This window comes from Puntigrus tetrazona, chromosome 16 (assembly GCF_018831695.1).
Source record: "Puntigrus tetrazona isolate hp1 chromosome 16, ASM1883169v1, whole genome shotgun sequence".
In the NCBI taxonomy this organism is placed as follows: domain Eukaryota; kingdom Metazoa; phylum Chordata; class Actinopteri; order Cypriniformes; family Cyprinidae; genus Puntigrus; species Puntigrus tetrazona.
The window spans coordinates 13,204,598-13,227,840 of NC_056714.1; the positions used below are offsets into that span (position 1 = coordinate 13,204,598).

At 39.1% G+C, this 23,243-nt stretch overlaps 2 protein-coding genes across 5 annotated transcripts; both read left to right on the plus strand.

Moving 5' to 3' along the window:
• The first annotated feature begins 1,539 nt into the window (after positions 1-1,539).
• Positions 1,540-5,505, plus strand: ube2s (ubiquitin-conjugating enzyme E2S). Of its 2 annotated transcripts, XM_043261831.1 has the most exons (5): positions 1,540-1,817; positions 1,899-2,037; positions 2,513-2,660; positions 2,752-2,942; positions 4,019-5,505. In XM_043261831.1, the coding sequence occupies exons 2-5, from the start codon at positions 2,035-2,037 to the stop codon at positions 4,364-4,366; spliced, it is 690 nt and encodes a 229-aa protein (XP_043117766.1). In that variant the 5' UTR covers positions 1,540-1,817; positions 1,899-2,034; the 3' UTR covers positions 4,367-5,505. The 2 variants fall into 2 exon arrangements, with proteins under 2 accessions (XP_043117766.1, XP_043117765.1); XM_043261830.1 differs by having other exon boundaries at positions 1,540-2,037.
• A 1,836-nt stretch (positions 5,506-7,341) lies between these two features.
• LOC122360726 (protein shisa-7) lies at positions 7,342-23,053 on the plus strand. 3 transcript variants are annotated; one of them, XM_043261558.1, is made up of 6 exons: positions 7,342-8,202; positions 13,652-15,891; positions 15,977-16,128; positions 17,553-17,615; positions 17,692-17,880; positions 19,280-23,053. In XM_043261558.1, the coding sequence occupies exons 2-6, from the start codon at positions 15,158-15,160 to the stop codon at positions 20,194-20,196; spliced, it is 2,055 nt and encodes a 684-aa protein (XP_043117493.1). In that variant the 5' UTR covers positions 7,342-8,202; positions 13,652-15,157; the 3' UTR covers positions 20,197-23,053. The 3 variants fall into 3 exon arrangements, with proteins under 3 accessions (XP_043117493.1, XP_043117491.1, XP_043117492.1); XM_043261556.1 differs by having other exon boundaries at positions 7,357-8,202; positions 17,550-17,615; XM_043261557.1 differs by lacking the exon at positions 7,342-8,202 and adding an exon at positions 8,514-8,697 and having other exon boundaries at positions 17,550-17,615.
• The last annotated feature ends 190 nt before the right edge of the window (positions 23,054-23,243 follow it).

Below are 23,243 nucleotides of genomic sequence, written 5' to 3' on the forward strand. Positions count from 1 at the left end.
GTTGAGGTAACGCCCCTTGCGGTCATCTAGCAGCACACCGTGAGCTCCACAGGGGGCGCTAATCACCAAGTTTCTATATAATTTTATTTACATTCATAATCAGCTTTTATCTCAGTAGCTCTTCAGTAGGGACAATGAAATGTATATGTGTTTGGGCAAATTCCAAAGAGAGCTAAATTTGATTGCTGGCTGTTAACTGTACTGTAATAATATTTTGTATGAATGCAAAATATTATTGAAAATGTATTATTATTATTGTTGTTGTTATTGTATATTTATTTTTATCATACACTTGCGCTACTTTACATAGAACTTTACACTTTAAGTAGAATTTAGCTACTTTTACTTTCAAGTGTCGAAGATTATATATTCCGAATACAACCTGCATGCTGCTAAAAACGTAAAAACAAGTTAAACGCGAAACGAAGCGTAACTTTAGGGTCGGAGTGCCCTCTAGTGGTCGTTAAGTAGTACAGCAAACACTTTTTATTATCAGATTGATATGTGGGTTCAGTCAATGTCAGGAAATAATTTTTTTCATTGACCCTCATTTAGCCTCATTTGCCTTAATTTAATCAGTTATAATTACGACCTAAATAAATACGAATTAATGGACGAAACGGCTAGTTTTAACTTATGCACAGTAAAAAAACAAACAAACAAAAAAAAAAACTACTACAACAACGCAGGCTTAAATCTAACTGATAATGTGAATGTTGTATTCTATATTTATTTACAGTATATATATATATATATATATATATATATATATATATATATATATATATATATATATATATATATATATATATAAACATCGTTAATAATAAAAATACAAATATTATTATACGGATAATGCAAGCAGTCAATGAAACAATAAAGTACATGATGCTTATATTGCTTACACTTTTAAGTTAGTTTTCTACAGAGCAACACTGCAAATGCTTTGGCAATATAAATGTAAAGCAAATTGTCGTAAAACGGAAATTGAAACAATAATAATGATGAAAATGTTCGCGAGAAAGTCTCAAAACTCTTGGCCTAATGTTTTCTTTATAGAAAATATCAACCAAAAAAGAAATAGTTGTCGTGGGTAAAAATTTTACCATGTGATTCTCAATTCAAGTAATTTTTTCAATAGCCTATACAAGACGGTTCAGGCTACAAATGATTCAGGTTGACGTAAACGAAAACATAGTATATTGCTTTGTATAAAGAACATTGCAGAGTGACAGTAAACGCTTTCGCAAAGGATTAAACCCCTTGTTGGAGCTATTTCTACGTCTTTCATTGGATCGTGAACTGAAACAACATTTGTCCCTGCCTTTGGGAGGGCATGAGTTATTCAAACGCACCTATTACCAAAGAGCATTTTTCGCATTCTCAACTTTCTCTGGTCCGTGAGGTTTCCAAGGTCTGCTACGTCAGCGCGACCCAAGCCTGCGATTGGCCAGAGGGATTTAATTGTTGAGCACGTGCGACGCTTCTCAGACTCTAATTGGTCAAACCTCTTTCGAACCGCTTCTTAGACGAATTGTATTTTTGTTCCTGTGTCAAAAAGACTGCTAGCTGGTAACAGGCTACGGTAGCCGTCTGTGGCCGTTAGCTGTCGAGCAAACCAACTTTTTTCAGACGAAACTGACAACACGTTGGACTTTAAAACTTCTAGACGGCACATTTCATCCGAGGGCGACAACGGATAACAGTTTCACGAAGGAGAGCTCTGGAGAGCAGTTAGATATCTTCGTTTCTCGGCAAAGCCCATCGTTAGCTTAGCTCGGATTGGTAGCAGCACCAGCAAGCCGACCGACATTACAGTGAGAAATAGGTTTGGTTAACTTGTGGGTTCTTGAAACGTCTTAGTAGATTTTGCAGTCTTGATTGATTGCGGCTTTTAGGTTCGTTGTCGTTGGTTTCCGTCGGTCTCGGTGTGGATCTCCGGATCAGTCTCGTCGGCCGGTTGGGCAGCAGTTAGCCAAGTTTTCTCATTCGAGACAAATTTGCTGGCTATTATAAAACCCCACGCAGCTGGAAATGGTACGTTTATTTTCGAAATCGCTGAATGGTGCTTCAAACTGTTAGGTTAATGTGAGAAAATGTAGTTTTTCTTTTTTTTTACTCTTTACTTTTTAGCAGTTTAGGTCTTATCATCGGAAGGTACAAGTTGTAACTTATTAATTTACGACTGAAACTTTGTTAGTTACACGATTGATCTCATTTTTCGTCCTATTTCGACTTTAATTTGTTCCATTTCACTGTTTCTTGTTAATAGAACAGAATATGCTTCTAAAGTTGGACTAGGAGTCATGTGCCATTCATTTAAGTGCTTCTAAAAAAGTGTATTGTAAGAATTGTTTCCTAACTAAACCTGCCACGAAACTTTATTTTGTTTTGTATCTCTCTTCTGTCATGAACTTGCGCTGGTTTACCAGCAAATGTCACTTTGTTGCTACTAATGCTGTACGTGCTTGTTATTACAGATTTTAATTTATTATATTCTTTTTGTATGTAGAATTCAAACGTGGAGAACTTGCCGCCTCAAGTGTTGAGACTGGTCTATAAAGAGGTTTCTGCGTTGGCAGCCGACCCTCCTGAGGGAATCAAAATCTACCCCAGTGAAGAGGATATCACAGAGCTGCACACTGCCATTGAGGGCCCAGGTAAGTAGTGCATTTTTATTCTTTTTATATGTATATATTTAGTTATTTATTTTTGTTGCTTAATTTGTTTTCCCCCCTTGTCTCACACCAGAAGGAACACCGTATGCAGGAGGGGTGTTTCGGATGCGTCTGGTTCTTGGGAAGGATTTTCCCGCTGCACCTCCCAGAGGCTATTTCCTAACTAAGATTTTTCATCCTAATGTTGGGCACAAGGGTGAAATCTGTGTCAATGTGCTGAAAAGAGACTGGAAGGCAGAGCTTGGCCTGAGACATGTATTGCTAGTAAGTAGTATTTTAATAAATTTTTATATTTTCTATCCTGGTAAACCTGATCTGAACAGGTAAAAGGATGCTTTTGAAAACTTTTCACGGAATGTTTTTATTTGGGTGGAAACCAACATGATCAGTTTAATAAAGTTGTGCGTTAGACCTGTTAATATTACTGATTTAATTTCTTAAATTATGTACAAATTATAGAGGAAGCGAGCAAAGAGCGCAACGGAACTTTTTGAAACTCAGAATCAGTCAAACCATTGCAGCAATGTTTTGAAGTGATCTATGTAGTTCAGATCAGGAATCGGTTGATTTGGGTTGGGACGCTGAAGCCGATTTGTGGAATGTTTTTATCCTGGGAGTCGGGAATGCATAGACCCATGAAGTTTGTGGCACTGTACCAGTGTGTTTGTATGTGTACACTTTCCATCATGTAAAACACACCATTTTTTTTTGACTTGTTAGTTGAGTAATTGAATAAACGCAACAAAGCAAAATCCTAGTAAAATTTAATCATCTGAACTTATTCTATGTATATATGCCTGCTATATGGAGATTACACAGATTACTGTTAGTCTGTAGGTTTTAAATGCAGGTGACAATATCTGAACTTTGCATTTAATTAAAATTACTGTACAATAACATCATAAATTGCGGTAAGGAATTAATAAAAAAAAAGGGTCTACTTAAATTATTTCTGAATAACTTAACTTTTTTTTTATTTTTAATGAAACTTAATTTTTTACTCAATCTGAAAAGACTGTGGCCACAAGTTTCTGTTTTGCACTAACAATCACAAATGTAATAAAATATGTACATATACATACGTGTGGATAAATACATAAAAGACATTGTCATGACTGAGTTTTATGTATGTAACAGACCTTACAAACAAACGGTATCCATTTCAAATGTAGCAGTATTATACAACAATAGTGGAAATGAGAATTCCTTGAGCGTGCCAAAAAATCATCGGATATTTTACTGAAAAAAAAAAATCCTGCCCTCCAAAATGTATTATGTAATGTATATTTTTCATCCACGCCCTTCTAAAAAAAAAATAAAATAAAATTCTTTTCCCACAGACTATCAAGTGCCTTCTGATCCATCCTAACCCAGAGTCTGCCCTGAACGAAGAGGCTGGGAGGTTACTTTTGGAGGACTATAAGGAGTATGCGTCCCGTGCTCACCTTCTAACAGAGATCCATGCCATGGGAGGCACGTCAGGGGCCCCTCAAGAGCCCGCCGATGGACCACAACCCAAAAAGCATGCAGGAGACCCAAACAAACGTGTAGCCGGGGCCGGTTTGGTAACAAATGGTGTTGCCGCCAACAATTTAAGTAACAGCAGCTCCAGCGGCACGAGCAGTAGCAATACTAATATAGTTGCAAAGAAGAAAACGGATAAAAAACGAGCTCTGAGGCGGCTATAAGAGAGAACGAGTCTGTGCTATGTGTGTACATATAAATATTGAAGTGTGCAGACCACCTTTTCTCCTCCTTAATCTGTCTTACCATTTTTAGGATAACGCATTCATCTTGTCACGCTCCTATCAGATCACTCCTCTCGTTTTTGTTCCCTTGTCTCTTTCAACTTGCTCTCAGGACTTGAACTGTCTTTGCGACAATTCTTTGTTTCGTTCACAAAAGGGGTTTTCATCTGTATTTCAGAAGTTTTACAATTGTTTAGAAAATGAAAACAGTAGTAAAAGTTTTTGACAAAGTTCATTTGTGGCCTCTAGAGTTATCATGACCATAAGCAGGATTTTGGTGTGTACTGTCGGCACAGAATTTATAATATATTTAGATTGCAGGTGTGATGATGGGACGCTTACTGTAATGCTGTCCTGTTGTAGTTGGACTGAACCCATACATTTCTCTTTCTTTTGTCTTTCCTCCTTCAGGGGTTTAATGAAGAATAGTACATTGCACAGAATATGACTGTTGTGTTTGTGGTGAAAGAGAGGCAGGATCAGGAATAACAGAGGGAGTTAAAATGTGGTCTGAATATTACTTTGTTTTTTTTGTTTTTTTTATATGTGTGGTATTTTAATTGTTTCCAGTTTTTACTAAATTTGTCTGTCTGTTTCTATTTTGTAGTTCACTTTTCGGAAGGCCTTTTTCCATTTTTAAGTGAACGGCTATATTTCCCTGACGCTTGAGATTGAGTCCTTAAAGCCTTTCCGCCAGTCAGGGCAGAGCAATGGGGCTAATAATTAATCATGAAATATACGAGCCAGAAGTGGTGTTCGGTCTCATCCTTCAAATGAACTAGTTTGGTTATTCTTTTCAATAAGAACGTTAATCCCCTTTTTATATGACCACAGTTGCTATTTTCTCTGGCTCTGCTGGTCTTTCAATCAAAAGGCTGTTAAGGAACCTTCTCTTTGTTGTTGCATTTGTAATGGGCCTTCAGTTCCCAAAGATCCTCTCTAACAAAGTGATACGAACTTCAGACAATGTGTTTGCAGAAACAGTTTGCCCGTATTTAAAAGTTTGTGAATAAACAATAGGGCATTTTGTGGCCATTATTTAAGTTATTTAAATTAATAAGAAATAAAGGAATTTTAGGAGCAGTTTGATTCTTCTTTTTTTTTTTTTTTTTTTTTTTTTTAATTTATTAAAGAAAAACTTAGTCTATATTTGTTCTGTTCTTGTCTGTATCTGTTGGACAATTGAGACTGGGGAGGACTTTTTTTTTTTTTTTATTGTATTGTTGGGTGTATTCATTTATTATTATTATTATTATTATTATGATTAATTTGCCAGTTGAGAACATAGTTTGAACAGAAATCAAATCCCCTTCGGGTCATCCAAGATATTAATTTTATTCCTTCAAAAAAAGATATCTCCAGGACAGTTTTTGATCGTTGTGTTATGTCAGTTTACCAATGATTCCAGTTGAGTGAATGGGTGCCAAATAGCTAATAAAAACAATTATTTAAAAAAAAAAAATTAAAAAGCTGTTTGAAAAGAATTTTTTTATGCATAACATAGCTAATAAAAAGCTATGTTTGAAAATCATATTTTAATTTAATCGCCTTTTTTTACTAAGAATTTTTTTTATACATAACATAGCTTTTTCAAGTTAAAGTCTGAATCAGGTGAGAAACAGGCGCTGAATGAAAATGGTTCTAATATGCTGGTTGTTTATGGTTGGAGTAAATAACCATGATAGACTTTCTAACTGGAGGAAGTGTTATGGATTACGGCCAGTAGATGGTAAAATGCACCAATGATAGATTTGTTTTATTGTTTCACAAAATATTAATCCATAGACCGGCCTTGTGTTGTTTATGCTGATGCTTTTATCAGCTCTTTTGACTCGTTGTGATGGCACCCGTTCACCGCAGATGCTACAGATCTGAAATGTACATGCACGGGTGAGCTATTCCTGTAAGTCTTCTGTACATGTATCTGCATCTTCCCGGTAGTTTCATTGGCGTCTTACCGTTCGGCCTGCTTTCACCACTATTTTCAGCGCTCGTCAATATTTGCTTTTGTAACTTTGTGTAATTATGCAGACGGCTTAAAAACGAGCTGTTCGGCCCCTTGAAATATTTTATGCCATATTCGGGTCCCCCCCCCCACATCCAGAGAGCGCATTGCGGGCAGTAATTAGCGCGGGTTATGAACGGATGATCGGTTCTCGTCGCAGGTTTCCTCAGCGGCCCACCCACCTGTATAGGAATAGCTAAGTGCACACCGGCTAATTGCTGTCTGTAGGAAGGAAAGCCTATGAGGGGGAAGATATGAGCCTGAAGTTCAGCCTATACAATAATCGAAAGAATTCCAAGCGTTTATTTAAATCGATGAGGTTTAAAGTTTCAGTGGGTTGCGCGATAGGCCCAAACCAGTCTGCAAAACGGCTCGCGCTTTTCACCTGTGGGAATCACGGTATCAAGAAAAACGTAAATGAATTGCTCCAGCAGCCCGGAGTGGTTAATATTTGATGATCGCTCTCCGTGGTGCTGAAATGGCGATTGACGGCTGTCTATTACTCGATGGAGGCTGCGTGCGTTTCTGTCGCCGCAGAGCATGCGTGATCATCGACCCCGAGCTCGCTTGTGTGTCGTTAGATCGGGTGCGGGCTAATTAAACGAAGTGTTTATTGCCGATTTAATCAAGCACGCGATCGCTTAATCTCGAGGGGTTCTGGTAAGGCAAGTTGCATTCGCTGCAAAGGAAAGTATTTTATGCAGTTTCGCGTGAATGAATGAACGAACATGTGTATCGCGCAGACCGAATTCACACAAGAAGCACCCTAGTTATGTTAGGCTTTTATTATAGGCTGTGCGAAATAATAGGCAATGGCTGTGTCATCATGCAGGGTTGTTGCTCCCCCTCCCCACCCCCTTTTTGCATTCTTTTATTTGCGTTTATTTTGCTAAACCTCTCGCTGCCACGTTTAGCAAGCGCTGTGCGTCTTTATTTCGACGCCTTACCGTCTCTGCAACCCGTTCTTGTGTTCTTTAAGGGCGAGGAATCAAGATTATTAGAGTCACAAACAAAATGACATCGTTGCCATGGCAACCGATCAGTGTGTCTCCCTCCAGCGCGCACGCACGCACGCACGCACACACACACTCACTCACACACACACACACACCGTATTGCTTAGCCAGCCATAATCGTGGCAAGGATGAGAAGTAGTTTGAGAAACGAAACACTTGAAGCGGTCGGGAATCAACGCGTCAAACCCTCATCAACGCCGTCTCGCGAAACCAACAAACGCGCCGTTCGGCGCAGCGGACCTCTGTGAGAACACCCGCCTCATTCCACCGGTGTTTCGTGACAGGGTCGGAATGTTCTTGTGTGCACGCTTTGCAGGCGGCGTCGATTAACGGCGACGTTAAGGAGCAACACAAAAGAAAAAAGCGCATGGCATCGGTGCGGTCCGTTTTTCTGAGCGTTATTAAAAATATAGGAGGGACTTAGGAAAAGGTTATCTCACCTGGAATACTTTCGCAGCACGTAACGTTAACACGCAAATAAGTTGTGCACGATCCGTCGCCCGTCGCTAAAAATCGATGCTTTATCCGTAGTGCGAACATGGAAGCGACCGGGGTAGGTGAGAGAAAATCCTGGAAAGAAATTAGCGACTATAACTGTTGTTTTGTTACCAAAAAACGAGACGGCCGGCAGTAGGGAAGTGCTGCAACAGTTTGTGGAAATAACAACATTTCTCAGCCGCCGTCGTCGTCGCCGCTCGGGGTCGAGTAAGATGTGAGACTGGCGCTGTCGTGAGGAGCGGCAGAAATCGGCACAGGTAAGTCGCTCAAGTTCAACTCTTATTTTCTGCAAGTCATCTAATTGTCTTGATCAGACGTCTACGGTCGTCTAAGTTTCGTGATTTGCGCCGTGTGTGTGTGGGGAAGGGGACGCGAGTGTTTGACCGGTTCGACGTGCCCGTGTCACATTGTGTGTTTTTAATCAACTGCAAGCGACCGGAGGAAGATGTTCGCACGTATGTAAGTGTAAGGTGGCTCCACAGCACCCTTCGCGCAAACATGCATTGACGCCCACGCAGACGGCCATTCATCGCTCGCGCGCTGCTTGTCATGTCCACCTACTCACCCGCGCGCGAATTACAGGTCCGCGATCCGCAAGGGACACGGCGATATACGGCAGCTTCACCTTCGGCTATCGGAGATGCATCAAACCCTGTTATTATTGGGGAATATGAGTGTAGCGGGAGCAACTAAAGTCAGATGTGTTGGGTGGGTTGCGCAGAGGACTTTTCATGCGGTGTGTCTCTCCACAGGTATGACGTTCGGTGTTTGTTTGGGGTTTTTTTATGTTATGCTGAGATTACAGAATTAACAGAACACACCCTGTTTGCATTTTTTTGGGGGGGTTGGGGCTACACGCTGGTATCAACTTCTAAAATGTAATTTTGTTTTGTACTTGATAACTGCAGGTGAAAAACAAAGGCGGCTCGTGCATCAGGCTGCTTTTTCACAGGCTGAACGACACCTTCTGGTTTGTTTAGTTTAAAAGAAAACTAAAAAAAAAGGCCAAGGCCCCGCCAAACGGAGTTCAGAGGTGAAACCTAAAGCCGTGAAGAAGATCAAATGTTGATGCTTTAAATGGCCGTGCGCTCTTTTGCTGATTTTCTTCTGAACCGGTTATTATCCCAGCTCGCGGATAAAGCTGGTTTTCTTGTTTGCAAGTAAGATTTCCTGTCGAGAGCCAGCGAAGCAGAAGCCGTGCTTGCCAAATGGCACATTTCGCTGCTTTGCAACACATTGAACTGATTTATTTTTTTGAGGGGGGGTGCACATATGACAGAAGCCTTAGTCTCTCTCGTTGAGAGAGAATGATGCTTTTTTTTTTTTTTTTTTTCTTTCACTTCTCATCGCGTTCGTCCGACAGACGAGCCCTTTCCAGAACGAGGAGGGCATTTATAAACGTGCCTTTTTTAATACGAGTGCATGTTACAGATGCACGGACTTCAGGACGCTACGGACCGCTGTAGTCAAGTCTGCGAATAGCCTAAAGTGTTACGGGAAAAGGGCAAACTATTTGTCTTTTCACGAGAACAGCGGTTTTAGAAGGGGAGAAGGAGGTCTATTCATCCTATCTATCATTCTCTTTCTCCTTCTCTCCTTCTATACAAGTCTGAACTACTGCAGTGCTATTCTGAGAGAGAGTGAGCTGCCTCAACCCACGCACTGAATATCACAGAGAGAGAGAGAGAGAGAGAGGGAAACGGAGGGAGGGAGATAAAGAGAAGTCAAGAGAACATCCAAAACAGACATGTTTTGCAACAGAAACACAACGAAATAGGAGAATAGCACAATTCACTAAAATCAGATTAAAAGCGGCTGAATCGGCCCGCGGTTCCTCCGTGAACTCACGTTCTAGAAGCCGCTTGTGAATGCGCCACATCTTCAGTGTCACATCTCTTAGAAGTCGCCCACAGTGCCTTGCCGATTGGGTGCCGCGTTCAGGAGAAGCTAATCCAGTTTGTAGAGGCGCGCACTGTTTCTCATAGACGAGAAGGTGTCGAGGTGGCCTACGCTTTATTATAGACATGCAAATGAGGGGTTACTGTTTTTAATGTTACGGGCTTGTTCTTGGGTTCGCTCCTGTGGAGACTGTACACGGCCCACACGAATCGCTCGACGCCACACCTGTTCTGCGACTGAAACGTCTCCCCTCTCCGCTTTAGTGCTCGCCGCCGAAACTTCTCACAGGTGTGCGCAGTGTACAATGGCGAAAAAAGGGAAAACGCTCTTCCCACGTAGGTCGCTCGGTACGTTGCATGTGCAAAATCCGTAATTGCATCTGCCAGTGCATAGTCCTTTCTAAAAAGCACTTTGGCCATTTAATGCTTCCATATTAATTATGCACCAAATGGGGGCAAAACCACGAGCAGGTTGTGTTCTGCTAATTATGAAAGCGGTATTAGCAGCAGCGTCGAAGTCGTTTCGCAGCATTGCATAAATAAGTGAATATAGTCTGACCAATCAAACACTTTTAGTGTGGAATATATAATCAGGTTCAGTCGTTGCAATCTTTATACATCTTTATAGCATTTTAATAAATATAATATAATAATACACTGAAAAACAGTTTTCTCTGAGAAACTGCCAATACATTTAAAAAACAATTACAAAGAAATGGCAAGTAACTCATTGAATTAAATGTGAAATTTTGAGGTAAAAAAATATATTATTAATTTTAAATTCATTTAAAACATGCTCAAATAATCATTTTTATTTACATCTTCAAAAACATTTATAGTGTATATAATGTAATGTAATATAAAAATACACTGAAAAAAAAAAAGTTTTTTTCTCAGAAATTGCCTATAAATTTAATAAACAATTACAAAGAATGGTAAGTGACACATTGAATGTAAACATTTGAAGTACAAAAATATATAATTGTATACATTAATCGATATATAATATTAACTCGTTCAATGCTCAAATAATAATTATTTACATTCATAGTGTTTTTCTTATTAATTTTTTTTTATTTGAGCCCACCAGTATTTTCTGTTTTCCTGTGCCTATGTATTTTGAAATTATACCTGCATAGTATTTTCTTAAAAAAAAATTCTTAAAACTAACATTCAAATAAATAATGCTTTATTTACAACTTTAAAAATAAGGTTACAGTGTGTCATACCTGCTTTTACACACATTTACGGTTTTCATGTTATGTTTGTAAAATATTATTTTATTATTAAAAATTTTTCAAAATATTTCAAAGAATAATTAGCCAATATTTTATAATTAAGCATTTAACATTTTTGTGAATTTCAGTTCAGTTTTTTCTTTGTATATCTATCCCTAGGTATCTAAAAGTGTATATATATATATATATATATATATATATATATATATATATATATATATATATATAATATATATATATATATATATATATGTATATGTTTTTTGAAAAATGTAATTTGTAAAATCAATCAGTTTTCCATGGTTCACTACTTCAGCTGATGTACAGAACCAGCTTGATGCCACGACGCCACAGTAGACGTGATGTACTACTAGCCGCTATACCTCCGATGAGAGCACAGCCTGCAGCAGACACACACAAGTATTATGTCCCCTGCCAACGCTGTATTTCCTGCACAATTTTGTGCGGCTCCTCTCAGTTTTCCTTAGTGGTATCTGTGCCTCATTACATCAAAGACGTGCTGTTTTGTTGTCCCTTATAGCATTAACTTGTTGCTCCGCGACGACGGATTTCGGAAGACTATTTTCTTTTATAATAATACCTGCAAAAAGTGCATTTTGTGAGCCAGCATACTGTCTGCATGTGTTGCAGGTTTGGCGTTAGCACTGTATGTTCCCGTTGTTTTGTATTGTGTACACTGTGTGCGTATGTGTGTTAGTAAGTGGTGTCACTGAACGCTCTCCATTCTCTTCCACCCACACGCTGCACTCCCACATACACACACACACACACACATGCGCGCACACACAAACACACAAAGCACCTCTCCTCTGTCATACCTCTGGCTCTGTGCACTTTTGCTATGCTGTGCTCATATTTAAATCTCTACCCTGCATTTATCTCGCTTTTCTTTCGTACTTTACCCAACCTTCTTTTATCTGTTCGACGGTTTTCCACGGGCCCCTACAATTGCGAGAAATAAAGCATATAGGTATTGATTACAGAATACCTTTAGCGCATCACTTCCTAACAAACATTCTGACACTTAGACCTACAGTGTCAGGAAAGCAGCACATCTCTCTCTCTCTCTCTCTCTCTCTCTCTCTCTCTCTCTCTCTCTCTCTCGCTTTACCCCCTCGTTCGTGTCATGCATCATGCTATGCTCTTTGAAAAGGACTGATCACTATTTGTTCAGATCATTGCCACCATTCACTTCTCTCAATGCTTCTGATTCATAGTGACTTGTTGTAACACATTAGACAAACGGTCATCACATCAGCCCTTCTTGTCGGCATCACGAGCTGGAATCTGCAGCTGTGCACGTACTTAGCACAAATGTTACATTTAGGTTTAAGGACAGATTAAATATTGAATGGAATCCATCTTGCCTAAATCTAAACCTAAACGTTAAAGCAATATATAAAAGTTAAACATTGTAATTCATAGTGTATTACATTTAACTTCACCACACTGCAGAAAGCACGCTGTTCATTGTTATTTCGGCAATGTATTTCGAGAAATTGCTGGTGCTCTGGAACATGGTAATGAGGTCCGATTCGCGATGAATCATTCTTCTGAGGCAATTTTTTTTCAAGGAACCTTTTATACTGGTTCAAACAAATCCCGAGGAAAGATTCATTCATGAATCTAGACTGATCTGGATCATTATTGTCGCTTTTGCAGAAACAAAAGTACAATAAAAAAAAAAAAAAAAAAAAAAAAAACAAGGAGCAAAAAAATCAAGGCAAACAGGTAAAAGATAAAGACATCAAGGAAGAATTCACTAAGATATTAAATATTTTTACATAGTGAAAAATAACATGTTAAAAAGTATTCTAAAACGAATCAGAATTGGGTTTTTGTTTTTGTTGTTTTTTTGAAGAATCAGAAGTAATATGATTGTAAGAGCATGAATATAATTTTTTTTACTGATAGGGAAAAGCAAGTAGCTATTGTAATTTTAGTTTTGCTTATTGTTTATTACAAATAGATAGGTTATACACGACTAGACCATGCTTATATGAGTACTTGATAAAAATAATAAGTTAATGGGCAACTTGTTTAAGTTGTTGAAAACTCATTTCATTGTCATATTTTGCAGTTGTCTTACATTTGTTTCACACGCTTCTCAGTAACTTTGATATCAAAAGTTTAATATTTTGATTGTGTGCAGCAATTTCTTTAAAGAAATAAATGTTTGCTTATTTGCAGATATGCATAATTAATTTCTGCATTCACTAATATTTCTTAGGATCAAGCGCTGGCTAGTTAATGCACGGCTTAAATAAGCAATTGTTTTATTGTAGATAATGCATATGGACATATAGTCCAACCCCATAAAAGCCTCTTTTGTGTTGAATTCTGCAGATTCTATATTGATCGCATTAGTTGCTGCATACCTTATTTGCCTGTCACATGCCATACGTGTCACAATGAAAATAATAGGCTGCCATGCAGATGACAAGCTAACTATGATCCTTCAGAAACTTTCACAGTGTGTGTGTGTGTGTGTGTGTGTGTGTGTGCGAGCGCATGTAGGATGTAACATCAATGTGTTGATTTCTTTTCAGAGGCACATCGCTTGATAACTGAACACTTCATAAGCGCCAGTGGATACCAAGATCAACCCTGCAAAAAGAGTGAGGAAACAGCCATGTCCACACCATGGGATTTTAGACCATTTCACCAAGAGCTTCAGCAAACCGTTGCAAACATTTCTCGGTCTCAATGAAAACTGGGCTTATCTTAAAAGCAAATCTGCTGCGTGAACCTTCAGAAACTGGAAAGTGACTGCAAGGTTTACACAAATAGTCACTTTCCTTGGAAATTTCTATAGTGAAGACAATCGGCCTTGAAAACACTTTACGTCTTTTCTGCCACCATCATCGTTTTTTGTGTGTCTGTATCAAGCTATAGGTGTAGATAAGGTGTACATTTTGTATCCAACATGACAGATGACTCGATTCATATCTGATCTCTTTTAACTATTTTACATTAGCATTTGGTAATTATTCGCATGCTGAATGAGGAAACACGTGTTCCATTTAGTTCAGTAATTTACAGGCCATGAATGAAATGCTGAACAAAATCAAAATGATTCCTCACCATACGGCCCTCAAACCCTCAATGGAGTTCAACATTCGGAGCAGTCCTGTTAACACGTAAACAAGTGCAGTAGAACAAAATTCATTTCTGAGGTGGTTATTATTATTGTTTTTTCACCAAGTGTATGGAAATTGTTTATAATAGCTAATAATAATAAACATTCAGGGAGCATTACAGGTCAGGGAAATCTGCTTAAAGACTAAGTGCCATTGCTGAATGTAAGGAGTGCCCAAATTAAAAAAACATATATATATATTGTGAAGAGAAGCAAAACATTAGTTTACATTTTAGAGATGTTTACAGCTGCCCCTTTCTTTTAAATGAATATTTAATTCTGATAAGTGCCAAAACGGGGGAATTAAACCTAAATACTCTTATTGTACACAGTTGTACTACTACATAATTGCCTTCATGTGTCAAGAAAACGCTAGCTACTGAAGTAACAGAAGACAGTAACGAGAAGCCATTTTGTTTGTCTGCGGAAATGTGAAGAAAGCCACAAAAGGGAATATTTGCCTTGTTAATACATTCAAAACTGACAATTCGTTAAATAGTCTTTCATTTCCTGTTTATACACGAACTAACCAATTGTATGTTGCCTGCACAGAATATTGTCAGCGTTTTGGATTGTCTTACATACAGTTCAGGTTTTCCAGCTATATGTTGGACGGAAGCGCCGCATGATGAGAGAATATGTGTTGTGTAACTCACCTTGAAGCTGAAAGCACATCAAAATAGTTCTTTTTCTCTCACGCCGTCTCGGAGTGCGACCGTTCACAGCGCACACTTTAACAGACTTTGAGAAGAGGTTTTTCTTTCGAGACTGTTTTGATATAGACTCAGATTTCATACGTCGGAGGGCTGCTACAAGAATATTTTGCATACAGCGCAATCAGGCTGCTTTTACAAAATTCGGCATTGTGCGGTGGGTTGAGTCAGCGAGAGAAAATAGCAGCGTTAGTCATGTAAAGATGATGCCCACCTTGGAAGCTCGAATGCGTGTCATCATTCTCTTCCTGCTAATCGCTGTCCCACTTAACGCTTCCTCTGCGAGCGTCCCGGGCCCCAGCAGAAACACACCAAATGGGCCTATCACCATTACCCCGACGCCCAACCCCAGATCTCAGGGTAGGGGCTTTCTGTACCCTCTTTCTAAAAACGGTGGGGGTATGCGAGGGAAGTCCATGAACCGTCGGCCAAAGCAGCCAGCTGGAGCGGCAGAAATGCCCCTCAGGCCGCTGCCTCAGATAATGCTGCCAAAGAATGTAACGACTGATGCACTGAAGGCCCCTTTCGGAGCGGCGCAGGTAGCTCCGCATCCGCGCAAACTGGTGGAAGTGGACGTGTGTCGGGGTTATTATGATGTCATGGGGCAGTATGACCTCACCTTTAACTGCTCCAAGGATGACTTCATCTACTGCTGCGGCACATGCCATTATCGCTTTTGTTGTCCGGACCGCTCACGAAGGCTGGACCAGAACATCTGCCACAACTACCATTCCCCAGTGTGGGCCAACACAGCCCCCCCTGCGACCAAACCCCCGCCGCCTGCCCACCCGGACCTCAGCCGCATCGAACAGAGCAACAACACAGTCTACGTCATCGGCGGAGTCATCTCGTTTACAGTGGCGGTGGCGGTGGCCATTAAAGTGGCCTTCCATAAGGCATCGCGGCAGCCTAGGAACAGAGAGCTCAACATGCCCAGGTGAGAGTTCGTGAGTCTCGATTCAAAAGGATCTACGTTAAATTGTCTTCTGTTGACTAATCACACCTACACCTTTCACCGTCAGGGCTCTGGTGGAGATGTTGCGTCACCAGTCGAGTCCAGTTCAAGAGGGAGAGAGGAACAATAGTGTAGCCTTGGGCACTGGAGGAGGAGAGGGAACGCTTGGACGACCCCCGAAAAATCACTATCCAACGCTTCAGAGTAAAGATAACCGACGTGAGTGGAAAACTCAGGGGAGATGCCCCCCTTAAGAACAGTTTGCATTTAATTAAGCTTGTTTAAGATGGTATTAATATTTAATATATCATTAACAAAAAAAACTTTTATAATACTACTTTTAATATATTATTAAGAGAAATGGTAGCATGAAATTGACATAAGTCATAAATGGGAGCAATCGTGCACCCATGAGGTGAAATGAGTTTTGTTTTTTGTTTTCTTATGTTTTCGTTTATTTGTTTGCTGTTGAAAAAGGTAAAACATACTAAATTAAATATTCTATGTACATTTATGCATTCAGAGCAGTTAACAATTACATACAAGTCAGATAACAGAATCCCTGTTGAGGATCTAAATTACAATTCAGATCTAGAATTCTATAAATCAAATATACTAAATTAACTGAAGAGATGTGATGATAGCAATAATCTATTAATTCAGCTAGAATAATTTATTTTAATTAACCTATATGTTATGATAAAAAAGTATGGTAATATATCTACATAAATGTTCTTAAAATACTACATTATTAAATAATATTATTAATAATTATTATTAAATGTAAAAAATCATTATTACAGAAGTGCAACATGACACTGGAGCCCTTCTTCCCTATTTTTGTGTGTCTACAGATCCCCCATTAACAAAAGGGCATATAAAGCATTAATATCAAACTTAAATTCAGCTCACTATAATAATATATTTAACCCCAAAACTGTTCAAATTGAATAAATCTTGGTTAATGTGTTAATGTGTTAATGTGTGTAGATGAAAAGTCAATAATAATGAGAGCATCCTCCACTAATAGTACTGAGATTCACTGACATCTATGGTCATGAAAAAAGTCCATTATTTTCATATTACATTTGCATATATTGCTATAAAATTAAATGACCATTATTAAAATAAATTCTTAAACACTGATAAAAAATCCCAGAAATTTCATGTAACGGGTATAATTTGAAACCAAGTGTCTTGGGTCAAATATTCATGAATAATAAATGATTTTTTAAATGTGAAAAATGTAAACTAACGTTATCCTCACAGACCAGGATGCAGTTGGCTGGTATTATTGCATTATATGTCATACAGAGTTCCTTTCATGTTCCCTTCTCAGCTTGAGCTTTGTGAACGGCCAACTGTATAAATTCAGGACAAGGAAGGAACACAGGGAAAAAGCAATAGCCAAATGATGAAAGGGCATTTGTGAATAATTTAGCACAGAGCTGTATATGATGGCATTAGAATGAACAGACGGTGTAAAATTCTCAACACATTGTGGAGCTAGAGAGAGCTTAATAGGGCAACATTTACAGTAGATGGATAAATGTGCTTTGTAAATTCACACTAAATGTAATTTGTCACAAAGACATGATGGTGGAAATCTCTAAAGCACACGTCTTTGTTCTGCTTCACAGTAGGAAATCTACAGCATAACTTCATCCACACCACAGGCTCCAGTCCCAAGCATACAGCCACCATTGGTAGGTAAAACCCACAGCTCTACAATTGTTTGTTCTGAGTTTGAATTGACCTCAGTGTCCATCACTGTGTTTAAAGAGCGTGCACCACGCATGAACAACATGCAGATGGCCACCGGTGGCACACTGAAGCCCAGTAAACATACTAACGCCATGAAGCCTCAGCCGTCCTTCCATCACTCTCTACATAACCTGGCTCAGCTGCCGCCCTCATATGAAGCCGCCATGAAGCCTGAGATCAACAGATACTCATCTCTCAAGCGTCTGGGTGAGTGCTTTATTACCAGTAGAGAGGAAGATTCTAATCTTAAGAAAATGATGTTTTGTAAGAATTACATAAAAGGTTGGCATGATTGCTTTCTTATTATAGCCCAGATAATTTCAAAGTCCTAACGCAAATTTATAAGCAATAAGGAGAAATAGATGGATGAACATCAAAAACAGTGTGACATCTAGTACTGTTGTGTTTTAAAGGAGAAATTACCTGCTTGATGATGAGGACATGAGTCTCACGCGGAGCTTAGAGCGTTGCGTAAAAATATCTGTACGCCTGGGTTTTTATTTAAAGCAGTGTTAGTGTTTCACTGGAACGCTCGGGAGATATAAATGTTTGTGAAGGTCATTTTAATGAGGGCAAACCATTGCAATGCGCCCGCAATCTTGTACAGACGTATACAGCCTTAAGGCCTCTCTCTCAGCTAGACATCAAACCTCCTGGGAAGTGTGAGTTACAGTTGGAGGACAAGAAAGTTCTGCACAGGCGAAGGTTATACAGGCTGATACAATGACTCAGACTTAATCAGCTAAAAGATGAAATGGCTCAGGGTTGTGGATAAAACTGGCTTGTATTATTATTGCTATATTAATGAAATTAAGTTTAAGGCATTAATGAAATCAAGTATTATATTAATGAAATCCTGCATTAAACATGTAGACCAGAGCTGGAGGTTAAAGAATTTTTATTAAGAGTTTAGTAAATTGCGATTAAAGTTTGATTTCTAGCTTGTAGCTCAAAGCTTGATACGATAAGATACAACACAATACAATTTGCCTCAGGGGAAATTTTTCTTGGGTTTAGTGTATGCTGCATTACACACATAAATAACCCAAGCACATGTCTCCCACATAATATATATTACACAGGGGGGCAAGGCATGCAGACAGTATATCAAAGTCTATCTATATGTATTATATATATAGTATTGGTACCATATTGGTTATTGCCTGATATTAGAGATCGTTTATCAAATAGAGTTTGATAGGAAATTGTCATATTATTAACATTTGGTATCATCTAATGCTCATCAAAAGATATATTTAAAAACACAAGTAATTTAATAGCATCATGACATGTAATATTTAGTAAATAAAAAAGTTATAATTAAGAATTTTTTATACTGCTGTGATGTCTAAATTCATTTTTTCTGGTTTTAGTGTTTTATCGTTCCTTTATTTAGTCCAGATTGTACAGAGTTGTAATATCGGTTGTTTATTTTGATTAATTGTCCATAGATAGACAGAGAAACAAGAAAACAAAGAAACAAAAGTCTTCTTGGCCAAATCTGCCAAAAGTGGGCAGATTTTTTTATGTCTGTGCATCCCTAATTGGTTTATCTTTTCTTACCCAATTTTCTAATCATTTCAAACATATTTTCCCCCAACTACAGAGAAAGGAGGATTGGAGGAATATTCAGGTTACTGTACCACCAAACGAAGGCCCAACAACGCCCCTCCCTCCTTTCATTCCTCCCAGCATCACCTTCCCTGGGGTGGTGACTACACGCTGGGGGGAAGAGGCACGCTTCCCAACCGTGGCACTCGTCCTCGAATACCTCATCCACAGTCTGCTCCAAGCCACACCCCGAATCCTTACCCTCTGGATCCACCGGAGTCAAAGCAAAACCAGAACTACGATACGCTTTCCAAACCGCCACGCCGTGTCAAATCCACGGACCAGCTTCTCGCCCTCGGTGACGGCAACACCTTATCAAGGATGTCGAAGAACCAACAGCATCAGTACTACAAAGCCATGGCTACTTCGTCAAAGAACTCCAACACAAACACCCTGAAGAAGTCCAAGGAGAGGCTGCTGATGTCCCCAGACCACCTGGAGGAGGAGGTAGCTGGGGTTGAGTACGACGGATCCAGGATGGGCATAGGAATGAGCGACTACACATCTGGAGGGGGAGGCGGAATGGTGCCCACCCTGCCACGCGTCAGCCACCAGAAAGCTCAGTCGCAGCAGAATGTCTGCGCCACGCCGTCGCTCGACCGCCACCACATGATCAAGATGAACTCGCACCCGACCTCTGGGCGAGAGCAGGAACGCAATTCGGCGGCGATGTCAGGTCACCTGGGAGGAGGCGGGGTCGGAGGAGTGGGATGGGGCGACATGCCAGGAACCGGAGTTGTCATGGGAACAGGAACTCTTGGTGGACACAGTGCCAGGAGGCTTGCATTTGCAGCTAAAAGGCAAAATACCATTGAACAACTTCACTTCATCCCCGGTGGAGGGGGAAGTGGAGGAGGAGTGGCATCCAACCAAGGGGTTAGAACAGGAAGCAAGAATGAGGTTACTGTGTGAGCAAGAGGCTGGAGAGGGTGAGGAGGGAATGGAGAAGATGGGTGAGGAATAGACTGTGTGAAGAGCTGGAGGATGGTAGAGGGACTGTGGGAGAGAGAGAGGGAGAGAGAGAGAGAGAGAGAGTGAGAGTGGGCGGAAGAGGGAGAGAAATCACGAGAGAAGAGAGAAAAGGAGTAGGTGGATGGTAAAGGAATAAGAGAAACAGATTTTGAAGTAGGGGGCCACGAAGTGGGAGAAACTCGACAGAGAGCAAAGAGTGGCACCATATTTTTACAGATATATATTGTATATAGTGGCAAATTCACAAGATAAGATTAGATAACAGTTATAAGCCAGGTTTGATAGAGCTTCAAAGTTGTCGTGCTTTTTATGTTCATGAAATTGCCGCTATAATTATGATCGAAGCTGCCATATACAACTATTTATTTGCGTACAGTTTGCCTATGAACCTACCGCATAGAATATGAGTAGAGTGTAATATAAATTCCACATGATGTGACAGAGACATTTTTCATATCTTTATGTCATGTTTTTATCCTCAGATATTTTGCATTCTTACACATTACAGATATAGCTGCTATGGAGCCATATATTTCAGAGAACTGCTTTCATCTTAAAACTAGGATGGAACTACTGGGAGTCTAATATAATAATTAACGTCTGCATGAGAGGAACCAGTTGAACACGAGTCGAGAGCTTATCCCAACTGATGAATCGTAAAGCTACTTAGAGCTGGACAAACGTAATACTGGATCTTATCTCTTTTTAAACCCTAATCCACTTCAGCATAAAGGAAGTGCGGCAGGGTTTTCGCAATGTATGTCAAAATGAATAAAGGTGGAACAATTTGAGGAGCATATCCATAAACTCTTAAGAATCTGATGAACTCGTTTTGAATACTGCGAGACAGAGAAAGCAAGCCTTACCATACCTTACCATTGTTTCGCCTGCATCTTATTCAGTGTGAATTTAACCTGGATGTACCAAGTGAGTTTCTGTTCAATTTGTTTTATTTATTTATTTTTGGAATCCTGAAAATAGTACACAAGTTTTAATTTCTCAAGTCTGCCCTTCAGTACATAACTGGAGACCGCTTTGAACTATCGATGAAAGCCATTCTGGGACACAAATGGGCAGAAAAGCCCAGACAAAAACCAAGAAAAATGTCTGACAATCATCTTTTTTCTCCATTTAAAACGACTCATTAATGATCAATGGCACTTTGTTTGGATTCTGAGCCACCACTTTCTACAATGTCCAAGTGCTGGGATTTGTAAGGGAGATTGACCATAAGGGACGCTGGACTACCAAAAGCACAAGAATAATACATTAGATTCCTGTAACAGTGGGTATTTACCCGTTAACGCTCCTCTTAGGTATACTGTGCAGACAAACGGTTCACCTTAAGCTATTAAATATGGATCTGAGACGAAGAGTAAGGGCACTCATCAATGTATGTATATGTTATGATATTCTGGCATAAAATTAGTGTGTAACATGGCAGTATCATTATCTCGCTCAGGTGTGGGTTGACATTTGCATAAAGACGAACCTCCTGGACTGCTTTTTGAATCTCCATGTTGAAGCCATGTGTATATGCTGTTAAATCTGAGACTCTGCGAACAGTCTGAGGACTATGGGCATGCCAAAACAGCTAACCTGTATTTTGAATCTGCTGTTACCAAGATATATATGAACACAACAAGTCATACCTGATATCTTCATAACCAATAACGCTTATCAATATTAAGGGCTATACAACACACATGCGTTAGTGGTACAGATGCTACCCATGGTTTACTCATTATTCAGTGATGATAATCTCATTATTTACAAAAAAAAAAAATTATGTAGTACATATGACAATGAAAAATGTAAATTTGAGGTTGTTCGCAAAAAGGCCAGATATCATTTACTGTGTGGTTCTGATCAGGTGTCAGGAACTCATTTTACCAATGAAAACTAATGAATTTATTTACATTGTAAAACCACCAACTGGTCATTTTTTGTCATAGACTTTATACCTCTTGGTTAATTTTAAGTGTAATGAAATTGAGCGTTATGAGTTACGGACTATTTGAATATATATGCCTCCCAGTAAAAGTGTTAAGGAGTAGTTTATATCACATCAGCATCCGGAGGATTGGTGGTAACACATTCATTTAACTTTTCACTGGAACTAGTGTGTATCTTAATGAATTATGAATACAACTTAAAGACAATCTTCCTAACAGCTCTGTAATACATTGGTGTTTGTTATTGTCATTACTATGACAGTTAATATTATGGTTATTGGTGAAATTTCTTCTTGTTGTTATGGTTATATTATGATTATGATGGTGATTTTTTTCCTCTGTGGTTTTAGTGTTAACTTGTTTTAGATATCTTTCTCAATTCTTTTGAAATTATGAGTAGAAAATAGAAGCACAAACTTTAAAAGCCACTCATTGTTTGCCAATTCTTCATGCATTCCTAATGATGAGGAGTGCCTTCGAAAATCTCTCAGTGTGATGTCACATAGTAATCGTTCTAAGCCTGCAATTGCCATTACTTGTTGCAGAGACATCACAATGGGTTTATAAATGATGTCATAGGATGTATGTTGTATGTATGTAACGGATGTCTTCTTTTTGTTATTAAGTGAAATTTCAACTTTTTAATGTTTCTTTCAGGGACAATTAGAGCAGATGAATCTATTTAGTATTTTCTTTGTCATAAAAAGTCTGTAGCAATGTCTGTTTTGTATCCACAAGCCATAATTATGAAAATGTTTATGGAATTTATTAACAAGGCATATTACTGCAGAAAATAACGAACATTGGATGTGCAAATAAAGCCCTGAAGCATTTTAAAAAGGTTGGTAGCCTACAATGGGATGTGCATTTGTTGCACGCAAGCAAAGCAGGACAATGAAGACTGAAAACCTGGGAATACAGCAATGAGCTTGAAATATTTAAGCACAGAGGCAGAATGAATGTTTGAGTAAACCACTTTAAATTAAGCATTACCCCAATGATGTTTACACACACACACACACATATATATAT